Source organism: Mobula birostris, chromosome 22 (assembly GCF_030028105.1).
Source record: "Mobula birostris isolate sMobBir1 chromosome 22, sMobBir1.hap1, whole genome shotgun sequence".
NCBI lineage: Eukaryota > Metazoa > Chordata > Chondrichthyes > Myliobatiformes > Myliobatidae > Mobula > Mobula birostris.
Genome location: NC_092391.1, coordinates 17,933,633 through 17,948,311, shown reverse-complemented (window position 1 = coordinate 17,948,311; position 14,679 = coordinate 17,933,633). Strand labels below are relative to the sequence as shown.

Sequence of the window (14,679 nt, the reverse complement as noted above, 5' to 3'; positions counted from 1 at the left end):
TCAGGGCTGGTTGTCCCACCTTCCCCCACGTTCAAACTACTGAACGAGTCCCAGAGGGAAAAAGTGAGACAAACGCAATATCAACACCTTCAAGGCAGTCACTCTTGGGACTGAAATACAATACAATACTGTGCAAAAGTCTTAGGTACAAATATATAGCTCAGCTGGCCTACAACTTTTGCAGAGAACTGTAGTAATCTTATGCATTTCACTGTACTCCTGCTGCAAAAGAGAACAAATTTCATGACATATGTAAGTGATGATAAACCTGATTCTGATATGGGTCTCTATTGTGGACTGAGAGTGGGAAGGGGACAGGGAGAGGGGAATCATGGTTGGGACGAGGGGAGGGAGCAGGAGGCACCAGAGAGATGTTCTGTAATGATCAATGAACCAAGTGTTTGGAATCAAATGACCCTGCCTGGTGTCTCAGGGCTGGGTGTGTCTGCATCCATGCCACACCCCGTCCCTGGCACTCCTTCTCTGCCAACTCTCCCGCACCCCTCCCACGGTGCTCCACCCTCACCATTCCCAACATCCTTTGCTCCTGCCAGATTTACAAACTTGCCCTCTACTCCACGTTGACAAATGCAGTACCGTGCAAATGTTTCAGGCATCCAAGCTATATATTATATATGTGCCTAAGACTTTTTCACAGTATTGTACAATGATCATGGCTTTTTCTCCCCCTCACAGTCTACCATTGCCACTCAGCGCAGTTGTGAGAGTGGAAGAGAAGGCAGACTGCTTGTTGATAACGATGGCATTCAGCAAGGAACCCTGGCGGGTCAGATTTAAGTCTGGTCACACAGACCTTAAGGTCCACAATTCACGGTCCTCCAGCCCGTCGGCAGCAGTGGTAATGGTGCTACAACTGGTCACACATCTAACGAAGGGAAATTCCCACTGCTCATCACTACCCAGTGACCAATCCCAGCCCACACACTGCCTAGGAGCAACAATACACATTCCAGGTTTTTGAGGTACTTAGCCTGTTCCCTGCAGCCGCACTTCTGGGGAAAGAAATGCTCCTTCCGAAGATTGCATCCACTCACCTCATTGACTTGCTGTTTATCCAGGTGGAATATTTGACCTGAGCTGGTCGAGGCTACCTCTTCAAATGCCCGGTACCCCGGGTGCCCTCGGTCCCCACAGTCTCCAGTCAACACAAACACCACCTGTACAGGGAAGAGTAGCGGTCACTTCAATTCACTCTCCAATTGCTTCAGACACACCACTCCCACATCCCATCCGCACTTACCAACACCAGACAAGCAAGGGTTTATCAAGCTTCTGTTAAAAATAGTAAACTGGGAAGGGTCCAGAGGAGGTTTATGAGAGTGATCCCAGGATTGTAGGAGTGAAAGGGTTAACATATGATGGCTCTGAGTTGAGAAGGATGGGGGCCTCTTTAAAACCTACCGAATATTGAATGGCCCAGAAAGAAATGACATTTGGAAAGGATGTGTCCTGTTGTGGGAGGGTCTAGCACCCAAAGGCACAGCCTCATAATTGAAGGGCAGTCCTTTAGAACAGAGATGAGGAGGAATTTCTTCAGCCAGAGGGTGGTAAATCTGTGGAATTCATTTCCACAGACAGCTGCGGAGGCCAAGACATCAGGTGTATTTAAAATGGAGGTGGATAGTTCTTGATTAGTAAGGGTATCAAAGGTTACGAGGAGAAGGCAGGAGAAGAAGGTTGAGAGGGGAAATAAGTCAGCCGTGAAAATGGCACAGCAGACTTGATGGGCTGAATGGCCTAATTCTGCTCCTACGTCTTACATCCTATGTTGCACTAATCACTAACAATTCTACAGTTAGCACTATTTCACCATTCAGGTCCCTGGGACCTTATCTGGGAGAAGCATATCTCTTCCATTAACAGAAAGGCTCGGCAGAAGATACACTTCATGTGGCGGCTGGCAAAATTCCATCCTCCGCAGAACATACTGGTGCAATTTTACACTGCCGTCATAGAAAGTATCTTCACATTAGTCACTACTGTCTGGTTCAGTTCATCCTTACAGCAGGACTGGTGTCATTAAGGCAGCCCTCTATATTAAAATGCCATCTTAAATTTCTTCCCCCAGGCACTTAATCCAATCAAACGTTCTAGTTAGTCCCACTCCCCACACCTCTATCATGCTGTTTGCATCATAATTACATGCTGATATTTATGTGTTTATTTCATATCTGCACTTTTAACTTTAATTTTACATGATTCTTTAACCTGTGTAATTGCTAAATATAGTTGTTTTTTGTTGTGTGTAACACCAGCACACCACAGCAATTTCTTAATACATGTAAGCATACATGGTAAATAAGTTTGATCCTTGATCTTCGGTCTTAAGGTCTTCTGGTCTACATTCAGACTTCAGTATATTGGTTGTTGAATCACTTTAAAATTACAATACCCCCACCCACCCCACACACCTTTGCTGCCTTCCCACACCTGACAAAGTAAAATAGGTATTTGGCTCGACTGTACTCTTTTCCATAGAGGCTGCCTGGCCTGTTGAGTTCCTCCAGCAGTTCGTGTGTGTGATATTTGGGAGAGGAGTGGGGATGGAGGCGACAAACAGCCCCAAGTTTTAGTATGGAGCAGCAGAAATAAACGGTGAAGTTTGTCTTACAAATTGAACACTAAGGCATTTCCCACAATAACCCCTAACACCTTCCAAATGAGCAGTTTCGATGTGGAGTCTGCACATGCAGGCGATCGGTGCATTTAGTTAAATGTGTGTGGTAAAACACGCACCTCCAGCCAGAGTGTTACTTCCCTGTCAAACAGGCGGCATTGGAAATTTCCTGTTCTACTACAAGCTGTTCAAATTCAGTGACAAACACAAGCTGCAGGGTAGGTGTTTATGGAGATTTCGCAGAAAGTGGGCTGCTACTTGATCTATCAAATCCATTCTGCAGTGCGTTTCCAAAGTCCAGCACCATCGTGTTAATTTTGAAAGAAAACATTTATCAACTAATGATGAATAACAGCTTGGGGAACTTTGAGATATATTTCTAATGAGGTGACCACTCTTTTTTTAAACAAACCATCAGAATTTCTCACATATTCTGAAATCTCACCTACAACAGGCTACAGTTCCAAAGTGCTCTCTACAAAGAGGAAACATTTCCTAATGACTTGACACTCACTGGCCCCAAACCAGAGGTGGATTGAATAACATTTGTAATGTTGTGCACATTTTTTAACTGCACTGTGCCGGAAATCTAATGAAACACTAAGAGGCATGAAGAGCTGCTAATACAGATGCCTTGCTTATTTCATTCTAACCCCAGTAATGCCCATAAACATGGTACATGCACTCAATGCCACTTTGTTAGCCACACCTGTACACTTGCTCATTAATACAAATATCTAATCAGCCAATCACGTGGCAGCAACTCAATGCGTAAAAGCATGCAGACGTGGTCAAGAGGTTCAGTTGTTGTTCAGACCAAACATCAGAATGGGGAAGAAATGTGATGTAAGTGACTTTGACCGTGGAATGATTGTTGATGCCAGATGGGGTGGTTTGAGTAGCTCAGAAACTGTAGGTCTCACGCACAACAGTTTCTAGAACTTACAGAGAATAGTGCGAAATGCCCAATACATACAGTGAGTGGCAGTTCATGGGGTGAAAAATTCTTGTCGATGAGAGAAGTCAGAGGAGAATGACCAGACTGGATCACACTGACAGGAAGGCGACGGTAACCCAAATAATGATGCGTTACAACAGTGGTGTGCAGAAGAGCATCTCTGAACACACAGTACGTCAAACTTTGAAGAGAATGGGCTACAGCAGCAGAAGGCCACAGACACTCAATGGTCACTTTATTAGGTACAGGAGGTACTAGTAAAGTGGTCACTGATTGTACATACAAAATATTACTATGCCATTTTTTAAAAGTGATTAATATACTGTTTACAAATTTGACCTATTTATAGGTGTTCTGAATTCCTCTGATCTTCCAAAGGAATCTGTATTGGAGGCATTGTATCTAGTTCTTGATTTGAGAAACATGTCACTGCGTGATTCAATTTAGAAGCTAGTATTGTTCCTTTCACAGTATCCAACAATTACGGCCATAAGACATAGGAGCAGAATTAGGCCACTCGGGCCTGATTAGGCCTAATTAGGCTCCACAATTCCATAAAGATAATTTATTTTCCCTCTCAACTCCATTTTTCTGCCTTCTCCCTATAAACTTGGATTCCCGTACTGATCAAGAACCTGCTTTAAATACTGCATACCCTGAGTAATTTATTAAATACAGTGGATTCCAGTTAATTGGGACACACCGGGACTACATTTTAGCCCAAGTAACTGGCTGCCCCAATTAGGCGAAGTTTCATGGAAAGAGTTTAAAAAGGTATAAAAATGACAAACTGAGTAACAAATTATGTATTTAAATGAAATGCAGAACAAATTTGAATACTGCGAATACTTCTGCAGTACTATAAAACTTCGTATTAGTTCTGAATAGTTATCAACTTAAGTATTCATCCAGGTATGCTGCCGTGTTCTTTTGATTGACTGTAAATGAACAAAATCAGCACACACACCTAGTGCAGATAATGTATCATTTTCATTGTAACTTTCAAGATGACTGTCAATACCTTCAAACCCTTCATAGTTTCTAACTTGCTGATGGAGTGAAATCATTTCATTTTCGTTCCCAGCCTTTTTGACACCTCCAATCCTGAAAGCTTGAAACTGCAGTGAACAAAACCATTCTGAATTGTCTAAATCCTTATTTTTCGCCAACTATCAGTGACAAAAATCTCTGCTTTTTGAACAAAAAACACAAGCAAATGACAGAATTGAAAACTGTCTGCTCTAAGCACAGTGTAGAGTCTAATAGCCAAACAAGTGCATGCGACTGACACTAGTTAGAAACTGTTCACCAACTGTCTCCTGCCCCAAATAAGGGATGCTGGGTCCCAAATAAATGAAGGAAATCCCAGCAATTTTCTTGATTAGTTTTTTTTTTGCTTTTTTAAGAGTTGTCCCAAGTATGTATCTCTAATGTGCTTCTGTTTATCAATTGTGGGAACCACCTGAGTTAACGATATGCTTCTAGTTATTATACTGTTGTATGACTTTTTAATACACTATATATCAACTACCACTCCAATCATCACTATAAGCAAGAGACTTGCTTCACAAACATGAGAAATTCTTTAGACACTTGAAATCCAAAGCAACACACACAAAATGCTGGAGGAACTCAGCAGGTCAGGCAGCATTTGTGGAAATGAATGAAAGGTCGATGTTTCAGGCTGAAACCCTTTCTCAGGACTGGAAAGGAAGAAGGAAGATGCTACCTCCCCCTGCACAACAAGGAGGGTACAGAAAATTCAGGGTCAATTCAATGCCCCATTTGAGGTCCTGATTCCAGCCTGCTTACCTGGGACTGCTTCAACTGGATGAGTTGCAGTACGTCCTTGGTCAGCTGGTAATCTTTTGCTCTGGCATCAGTGAAGACGTAGATAAAAGAACCAGGGAGTGATACCTCAAGGGCTCGTTTGATAGCACTGAGACTCATTTCGGGGCAGTCACCTCCACCCTGCAAGCGAGACAAAATAGTGATAGAACCAGTCATTAGCTACATTCATTCAGTTGTTTCAGATTTAGATTTATTTATCACATCGAAACACACAGTGAAATGTGTCATTTGCGTCAACAATCGATACAACCTAAGGGTGCGCTGGGGGCAGCCCGCGCATTCTGCCGCCAACATAACATGCCCATGTTGTTCCACAGAACAACACAAGCAGCAGCAATAACAACAATAGCAAAACAAAACCACTTTCTCATCCCTCCCATCCACCCTTTCAGACAGGCATATAACCCCAGGACAGGCCTACAACCCCAGGACAGGCCTACAACCCCAGGACAGGCCTAGGACCCCAGGACAGGCCTACGACCCCAGGACGGGCCTATGAACCCCAGGACAGGCCTACAAACCCCAGGACAGGCCTACAACCCCACGACAGACCTACAACCCCAAGACAGACATCCTACCCTACAAAAACTCATTTCAGGGAGGTAGCACCATCAATTTGCGGGAGACTCCCAGAACTTCCGGGAGAGGTGGGATGTCTGCAATAGGGTAGCTCCTTAGCAGCCAGCCAGCTAGTTTAAATAACGTTAGCTATGCTAATGAACAAATTACACCTGTTAAGCTCACCTCAACGTGTCTTTTACAGTCTTAACCCACCATGGGCAATAGAAAAGTCACTGTTGCAAACAGTGCAGCGAGCAACACTGTCATTATTTTTTACCCCTATTAGGCAGGGGTACACTTTAGTGTCGTCTGGGGTGATGTATGTTTTATATTTTCTTTTTTTGGAACACTCTGCCATGGCACGCACTCTCTCTCTCTCGTGGTCACTCTCGCGCTCGCTCTATCACTCTCTCTCTTGCTCTCGCGCTCTCTCACGCTCTCAAAAAAAAAGATTTCCGGGATATTGTATATAATTTGCGGGCATCAAGGAGCCACTATTAATATGCGGGAGACTCCCAGAACTTCCATGAGAGGTGGGATGTCTACCAAGACAGGCCTACAACCCCAAGACAGGACACCTTTGAGCCTCTGCTCCTTATCCCCAGATTGTCAGACTTCCAAACATCAGGCTTCCAACTGTGCAGTTCATCCCAGGACACTGATCTCAGGTTGACCAGTGGGCCTTGATTTCCAAACCCTCATGGACCTCCATCCCTAGCGCATTAGCAACCTAATGAGATCTGGGGCATCTAGGAACAGACGAAACTTGATATACCTTCCGCCAAGTACTATTTGCATTTACTATGGACCCATAAGGCAAAGGAGCAGCATTAGGCCATGTGAGCCTTCGAGTTTGCTCTGCCAGTCGATCGTGGCTGAATTTCTTTATCCCTCTCAGCCTTAAGGGGGGAGCTGCTGCTAATAGCAGTAGCCCAAAAACAGCCAAGACCAGAGCGTGAACCTGGCACCCTGTGAATCGGTGCACGGGAGTGGAATATGCACTAACAGCTCAGCCCAAAGAAATAAAAGGGCTTTTCTTGTGCTGGAGTGGGTCATCCCTCAGCGCTTCCTGATGCTGATGAACTCATGCAAAAGATTTACTCTGCTCCTTGAGATTCCATCCAGGTAAGCGCAGAGGACACTTCACCTACTGCAAACCCACCGGCAGTCTTCAAAACATTGCATTTCAGCTCAGATCGTGCCGCAATTTAACTAGGATGAGCAGAAGAGCTTAAATTGATCAAATATGCTTTACTTTTATTTAACATTCTGTTTAATGTGTTTTTTTTTGTTTGGGGTGGAAATAGTGATTGTAATAGACTCCTGATGTTTGAGTAAAGTTCCTCTAACATGAATATTACTTACAGCAGATCCACTCCTTCAGACCCTGGGATTACTGCAAGATTTTTGCCTCCCCACCATCAAAAGCTAATCTTTCTTTTGATTTAATCTTCACACTCACTCAAATCTTTAAATCTTTCCCTCTCTAATCAGGCCCCCTCTCGCCCATGTCGTATGTTGGGATTACTTCTAATACTCTTTTGATGCACCCAGTTGACGACTCAGAGGCACGAAACACCTTCTGCATAAACTCCAGAAGCAGTACCTTCATTTTCAAAACCACTCACTTCTGTGAGTCCCTTCAACAAAAACCCTCCCAGCCTCCTGCACCCCAACATCTCACTCCCCTGATATCCTCTGTTCAGTCCTTAGCCACTTCCACAGCCCTTCCCCCAAAACTCCTCAACTTTCTACTTCTCGCTTCTCCAATCCCCGTTTCAAGTCTTGCTCATCAGTCCTAACACCGTTAGGGTGGCGCAGGGTCACAGTACACAGTGTTGCAGACTCACAGTTCTAGCAACCCAGGTGCGATCCTGACTTTCAGTCCTGTACATGTCGTCATTAACGACCTTCATCACCTAGTGCTATATTTGTCAGATTTCACCTGGACATATTTCACTGAAGTAAAGTTGCGATGGCAACGACTTCATGTGAACCTTTACAAAGCTCTCTCTGATTTAAGAAAGGGAGAGCTTCTGCAGTCTAAAGAAAACTAAACTGCAATTTTCTACACCTACAATATTGGGCTCTCTTTAGTTAACGAGTAAAAAGGCACTGCAGTGTACAGACTAGAAATTGGAATTAAATACACTTTTACTGGTTGTAGATTTCAAAACTCAAACAGTGCCCCCAATGAGGAATCCAGGAGGAACTTCTTTACAGTGAGAATAATCACACCATGCTCTTTACTGATCGGCAATACAAACTGCTAAGGAGAGTTCAAAGCAGGGGTTCCCAACCCGGGGCCCACCGACCCCTCAGTTAATGGTAGGTGTCCATGGCATAAAAATGGTTGTGAACCCCTGGCTGAAAGGGAGGCAAGATAAACACAGCAGACTAAGAGTCATAGCGTCACACAGCATGGCACAGATACAGTCTGGGCTCTTTGCTAGTCCCAGTCTCCCACATTTGGCCCGTATCACTTTAAACCCTTCCCCATCCATGTACTTATCTAAGTGCCTTCTAAATTTTGTAATTGTACCAACCTCTACCACTTCCTCTAACTTCATTCCATATTCCCTCGCCCCTCAGGTGCCTTTTAGCTTTAAACCAATGCCCACTAGTTTTAGACTGCCCTACCATGGGAAAGGGACTGTGAACATCCATCGTATCTATGTCCACCATGATTTAGATTATGAGATATAGGAGTAGGATTAGGCTGTTTGGCTACCGAGTCTGCTCCACCATTTCATCTTGGCTGGTGTAATTATACCTCTCAACCCGACTCTCCTGTCTTCTCCCTGTAACATTTGATGCTCTTATTATTTAAAAACATATCAACCTCCGCTTTAAATATACCCAATGACTTGGCCTCCACAGCCATCTGTGGCAACCAACACACCCGAGGATGTGCAAGGTCACTCCTCAACCTCTTATGCTCTAGGGGGGAAAAAAAACAGTCTATCCAATTCTCCTTATACCTCAAGCCCTTCAGTCCCTGTAACATCCTCATGAATCTTTTCTGCACCCTTTCTACATTTAACGGTATCCTTCCTATACCCAGACAATCAGAAATGCATAAAATATTCCTAATGTGGCAAAGAGGCAGAAGATTACTTTCAGTGGGGTTTAGAAATTGGATGACAGAGGGGAAGAAACTATTCGTGGACTACAGAGTGTTTTGCCTTCAGGCTTCTGTACCTCCTTCCCGACAGTAACAACGAGGAGTCATGTCCTGGGTGGTGGGGGCATATTTTCACATACAACCTGTAATTAATTACTTTAAAATGCAAGAACACTTAATCAAACAATATACATACAAGATTACTCAAATACAACTTCAGGATTAGATACACAACAGATGGTGATGTGAAGAATGAAAGCCTCAGATTCCTAACACTGATCGAGGAACTGCCTGTGGATGTGGGAAGGTTCAACAGCAATGGCAGCAACTGGTCTCCGTTTTGAATTCCGTGACCTTCTCAGTTAAATAAAGTTACTGCCGAAGGATGAAAGCAGCCAAAGCGACTAAACCCCAAACTGACAAAGTCGTTTCAGGAAAGGAGAGAAACGTGAATGGCATGGGTGTTGGAGACTGACGGAAAGTATGGCTTGGATCAGACATTTGATTTCACTTAAGGTTTATAACCTTTACCACTTACTGACGATGGGATCTAGGATAGGGAAGTAGTCTTTGAATTTCAAAACTCCCAGCTCCTATAAATTATACATGGAGGCTTCAAAATTGAGGAAAACTCTGCAATAATGAAAAGAATATTTTCCTTACAATTACCTCTTTAGTCAAAGTTTCAGGGACCTCAAAGATATAATTAGGGAAACGAGTGTTACATTAATACAATTTCCCAGAGTGATTTTATATTATATTGTGGCGTTTTAATCATTTTCTTCCTCCTTATTATCCCTAAAAAAATAACAGGAATCATGTATTAACCACTTACCTCAGGAAGAAAGAACATTACTTTCCTTATCGGTAATCTGGTTTGATTCTCGAGGAGGAGCCATCGGAACTGTTGCTGAGTTGTACAAATTGTGGTTGCCTCTTTCTCAGGACTCACAAACTGATTTACCCAGATGTTGGTGAACATCATTTAGTTTAGGATTTCACCCACCTGTCTCTCTTTCTTCAATCCCCCACATTGCAACTGTAATCATATGTCAAAGAGTATTTTGTGGACCATTACGGCCTTTGGGCTTTCTTGAGGTCCTACTTCTCATTGGTTTATTTATTCAGGAGACTCTTTCATTGGTGTCGGAAGGTGTGGTAACACTTGCAGGCTGCCCCCAGCACATCCATAAGTTGTGTTGGTTGTTAATGTAAACGAGGCATTTTTCGATTCAGTTGTGATGCATAAGTTGGAATCTGAATCTTTGATACTAATCTGAGGTGAAAAGTCAAGAAAAGTGAGATCAACAGAGCTGACTCGCTAATTCTCATCTCCACCACCTCCCCCACCTCCCACTCCAGGGACTCAGGTGAAATACCTCTGCATTCCTGACTAAGGAATTGATCACAGTCACAGTGGATATGTTGAGGTGACGGGAGTCATTTTAAGAATGAAGTCTTTATTGTGATGGCCCTAGAGGTTTTTGCAGACCCAGGCAATTGTTTCCAGTTCATCCACGAAAACAGCTTCTTCTTCTGCTTTCCTCATGCCTCTGTTTACCTCTCAAGGTGGCTAGGGTCCTGTCAGCATCTGTGATCTACAGCCGCAGCTCAAACTATGGTTCTTCACAGCAGTGGGTTCTGATTCTTGGACTCGCCGTGTTTCGATATCTCCAGGCGTGGTCTGGGAGATGTGCACCTTCGTTTCATGGACAACCCAGTGTCCTCACTGGTATCGCCAACTGAAATGTGTGGAAGATTGAAAAATTGAGACAGCAGGTGGTGTACACTATCGTAAAGCATAACAATAGCCATTATTAGTAGGCTGCCATCGATCCCAGGGGATCATGGGTTTGCGCCTCTCCAGGGTACAAGCCTGGGTGGGAAGATTTGAAGAACCGGCTGTTATCCAAGCAGCGGGTTCCCCCTCTCCACGTCACTGATATAGTCCAAGGGAAGGGCAAGCTCCGATACAGCTCGAGCCAGTGTCGTCGCAGAGGTTGCCGGAGTGAAGTTGTAAATGACATCAAACTGCCTTAGGGACCCCAGCTCTGGATTTCTTCCTCAGGATTTTCTCCCAAAGCCTTTCCCATGGGTGGGTATGGCCGCAAGACAGCAGAGGTTTAAAATCAGATTTTTCTTTCTCCTAGGCGGGCTGCTGTCCAAGGCTGACGAGCCCCACCTGCCCGAAGCAGCTGGTTTTGAGGCGCCAGTGATCCGCCTTTGCCCCTTCTCTTGTCAGTAGAAACAGTTCCGCCAGGCCTAGTAGCTAAGCCACGGGTGAAGGCCAAGAGTTGGACTTGGTTGTCAGAGGCTGTTAGAGACGCATGCCATTTGGAGCAGTTTATAGGTAGTGGGAACTTATCCCCACTACCATCCCCGGCTATGACAACCTTAGGAACCTGATTAAGTTCATCATAAAATTAATGTCTGGCTTAGTCCAAGTACCTTTTTAACGACAGGATATTTAATATTTACTGACCAAAGCTCCTCAAGGCTGAAAAGTAATTACGAGGGTCCCTCTCCTTCACTAAAGTGGAATACTTGCTTTAAACGCAAAACATAGAACATTATAGCATAGTACAGTCCCTTCGGTCCACAATGTCATGCTGACCCTTTAACCTAGTCTAAGATTAATCTAACCCTTCCCTCCCACATATCCCTCCATTTATCTACCATCCATGTGCCTATCTAAGAGCTTCTTAAATGTCCCAAAAATATCTGCCTCTGTAGTGGTCCCCTGTTCTGTCTGTGTAAAAAACTTACCTCTGACATCTCCCCCTATACTTTCCTCCATTGATATTAAAATTATGCCCCCCCATGTTAGCCATTTCCACCCTGGCTAAAGAAGTCCACTTGGTTTGTGCCCCTTATTATCCTGTGCTCCTCTATCAAGTCGCCCTCCTTCACTCCAAAGAGAAAAGTCCGAAATGTAAATGTAAATATTTTTCTGTTCCTAATCCATTCGTAACTCTTCCCTCTTTGATACTGACATCACTGAAGCAGGCTCACTAATAGTTCTGGCAAGACTCATGGGACCAGGATGTTTAGTGAGACACCGAACTGTTTCAACATCCCACTAACCTGAGTTCACATGGAAGTTAAGCTGGCAAGGACAATTCCAACAGGCAGCGGCCGCTGCCCAGTCACTGGTTAGGGACGATTCGGGCTCCTAGTTCTGGCTTATTAACAGGAGGACTTTCCCCACTCCAGATCACAGACTCTTTATTCATCTATCCATCTCGTTAGGAGAAACTTCTGGCCCCCTTCCTTCCCTTTGAACCTTTGCCAGCTACAAAGCTCCTGGCTGCCGACTAGACAACCAACAAAATCTGCCCGTTCCCTGGCCTTATTAGAATAAAAACAGAATTCAGCACTTTCAGCAATGATTCAACCATATGTTGAGAATTTATTACAGCCAAGGGGGTTAGAAGTCGATATATAATAACAAAATTACTTTAATTGTTCCCCATACAGGAAGAAGCCAGCATGAGCCAACCTGTAATGTTACTTCCCCGACTTCTAAAACAAATGTACAACTCATCCTTCTGATGTGGAATAGTATTTCATGTAACTCTCATTGTTTAGCGGTTTGACGTTATTTTTCTTGTCACTTGCTGGTCAGCACTTGAGTGGGCCGATACTGTGAGGGGTGTGCAAAGCATCCAAACTGAGCCCCTTTCCATCCCTATCCAGCATCCATCTGCGCAGGAGGAGAGGGATCCCACTAAATACTGTACCTCCCCTTATGTCCCCTGTTAATTCCCCACCACCAAGATCACTGAGAACAGCTGAACACTGAACACAGATCGGGACTCGGACCTGACGACCTTCTGAAGCACAGTACCGTGAGAACCACTGCCGCTGCTGGCTGATTTACTGCAGGCCCCATTGTAGCTGTTAAAATGGCCGGCACGGTAGCATAGTAAGGCCCAAGGTAGCACAGTGGGGCAGCACAGTCGCGTAATGGTTATCAAATGCTTTACAGCACCGGAGATCAGCAATCAGGGTTCCATTCCCCACCACTGGCTGTAAGGAGCTTGTGCGTTCTCCCCGTGACCGTGTGGGTCACGGCTCCTCCCACCTTCCAACGACGTACAGGTTAGAGTTAGTAAGTCATCGGCATGTTACGTTGGCGTTGGAAGTGTCGCTATCCTAGTGAGCTGCCTCCAGCACATGTTGGGACTGTGTTGGTCATTGACGCAGATGACACATTTTGCTGTATATTTCAATGATTCAACGTACATGTGACAAATAAAGCTAATCTTTATCTTGCAAGATCCTTCTTCAGGACCCGAAGAAGCATCTTGGCCCGAAACGTCAACTATTCATTTCCACAGCTGAGCTGCTGAGTTCCTCCAGTGTATTGTGTGTGTTGCTTTGGATTCAGCATCAGCAGACTTCCTTGTGTTTATAATTGTTAGCTTTAAGTTTTATGAAGCAGAGACAAAACAATCTTGGACACTGAGAATCCACAAGAGGAACAGAATATAGTGGAAATACTCCAGGAGACATGCCTCTATATTTGATACACGTGTACACCTGGTCGTTAATGCAAATATCCAGACAGTCAATCATGTCATAGCAACTCAATGCATTAAAGCATGCAGTCATAGCCAAGAGGTTCAGTTGTTGCTCAGATCAAACATCAGAATGGGGAAGAAATGTGATCTAAATGACTTTGACTGTGGAATGATTGTTGGTGCCAGAAGGGTTGGTTTGAGTATTTCAGAAACTGGGACCTCCTCGGATTTCATGCACAACAGTCTCTACAGATAATGGTGTGAAAAACCTGAAAAAAACACCCAGCGATCAGCAGTTCTGTGAGCAATAATGCTTTGTTAAGGAAAGAATTCAGAGGAGAATGGCCAGACTGGTTCAAGCTGACAGTAATTCAAATAACCACTCATTACATCAGTGGTGTGCAGAAGAGTATCTCTGAACACACAACACGTTGAACCTTGAAGGGGATGGGCTACAGCAGCAAACTAGCTTGTTTCTTTTTGGAGTGAAAGAGGATGAGAGGTGACTTGATAGAGGTCTATAAGATTATAAGAGGCATCAATAGAATGGACAGCCGGTGTCCTTTTCCAGGGTGAAAATGGCTAGTACCAGAGGACATCTTTTTAGGTAAGTGGAAGAAAATTTGGGGGAGATATCAGAGGCATTTTTGTTTTACACAGAGTGGTAAGTGCCCAGAAACTACTACTACTACGTCGACTCAGGCCTAGGGGGCCAGCGTCGGGCACGATGACGGACTCTCCACTTCCCCCTCTCCCTCATCAGTGTGTTCAGTTCATCTACATTAGCCGCGCCGCTGTCTTCTAGGAGCGTGTTGACCGTAGTCTTGGGAGGCACCCAGGGTTCACCCTCCCGTGATTGGGCTCCCATATGATGACTAGGCTGGCAGGTAGCTCGGGGTGGCGTAGACAGTGCCTCACTTGTTGCAGTCTTCTCGCCTCGATGTCAGGTCAGGGCCTTGCCTTGCTACTGGTACCACGTAGCCCAGTACTACCTGTCTCGGGTCGGGCTGTCGGCAAATCAACC

At 44.6% G+C, this 14,679-nt stretch overlaps 1 protein-coding gene across 6 annotated transcripts in view; it reads right to left on the bottom strand.

The window, feature by feature from the left end:
* LOC140186210 (hemicentin-1-like) overlaps positions 1–14,679 on the bottom strand; it is a 449,816-nt gene that overhangs the window by 390,961 nt on the left and 44,176 nt on the right. For all 6 annotated transcript variants that reach the window (XM_072240181.1, XM_072240182.1, XM_072240183.1 and 3 more), the window contains exons 3-4: positions 5,409–5,567; positions 1,056–1,178 (exon numbers count right to left, since the gene is read on the bottom strand). In XM_072240181.1, the coding sequence (XP_072096282.1) occupies positions 1,056–1,178; positions 5,409–5,567 (282 nt within the window). The remainder of the gene's footprint in view (positions 1–1,055; positions 1,179–5,408; positions 5,568–14,679) is intronic.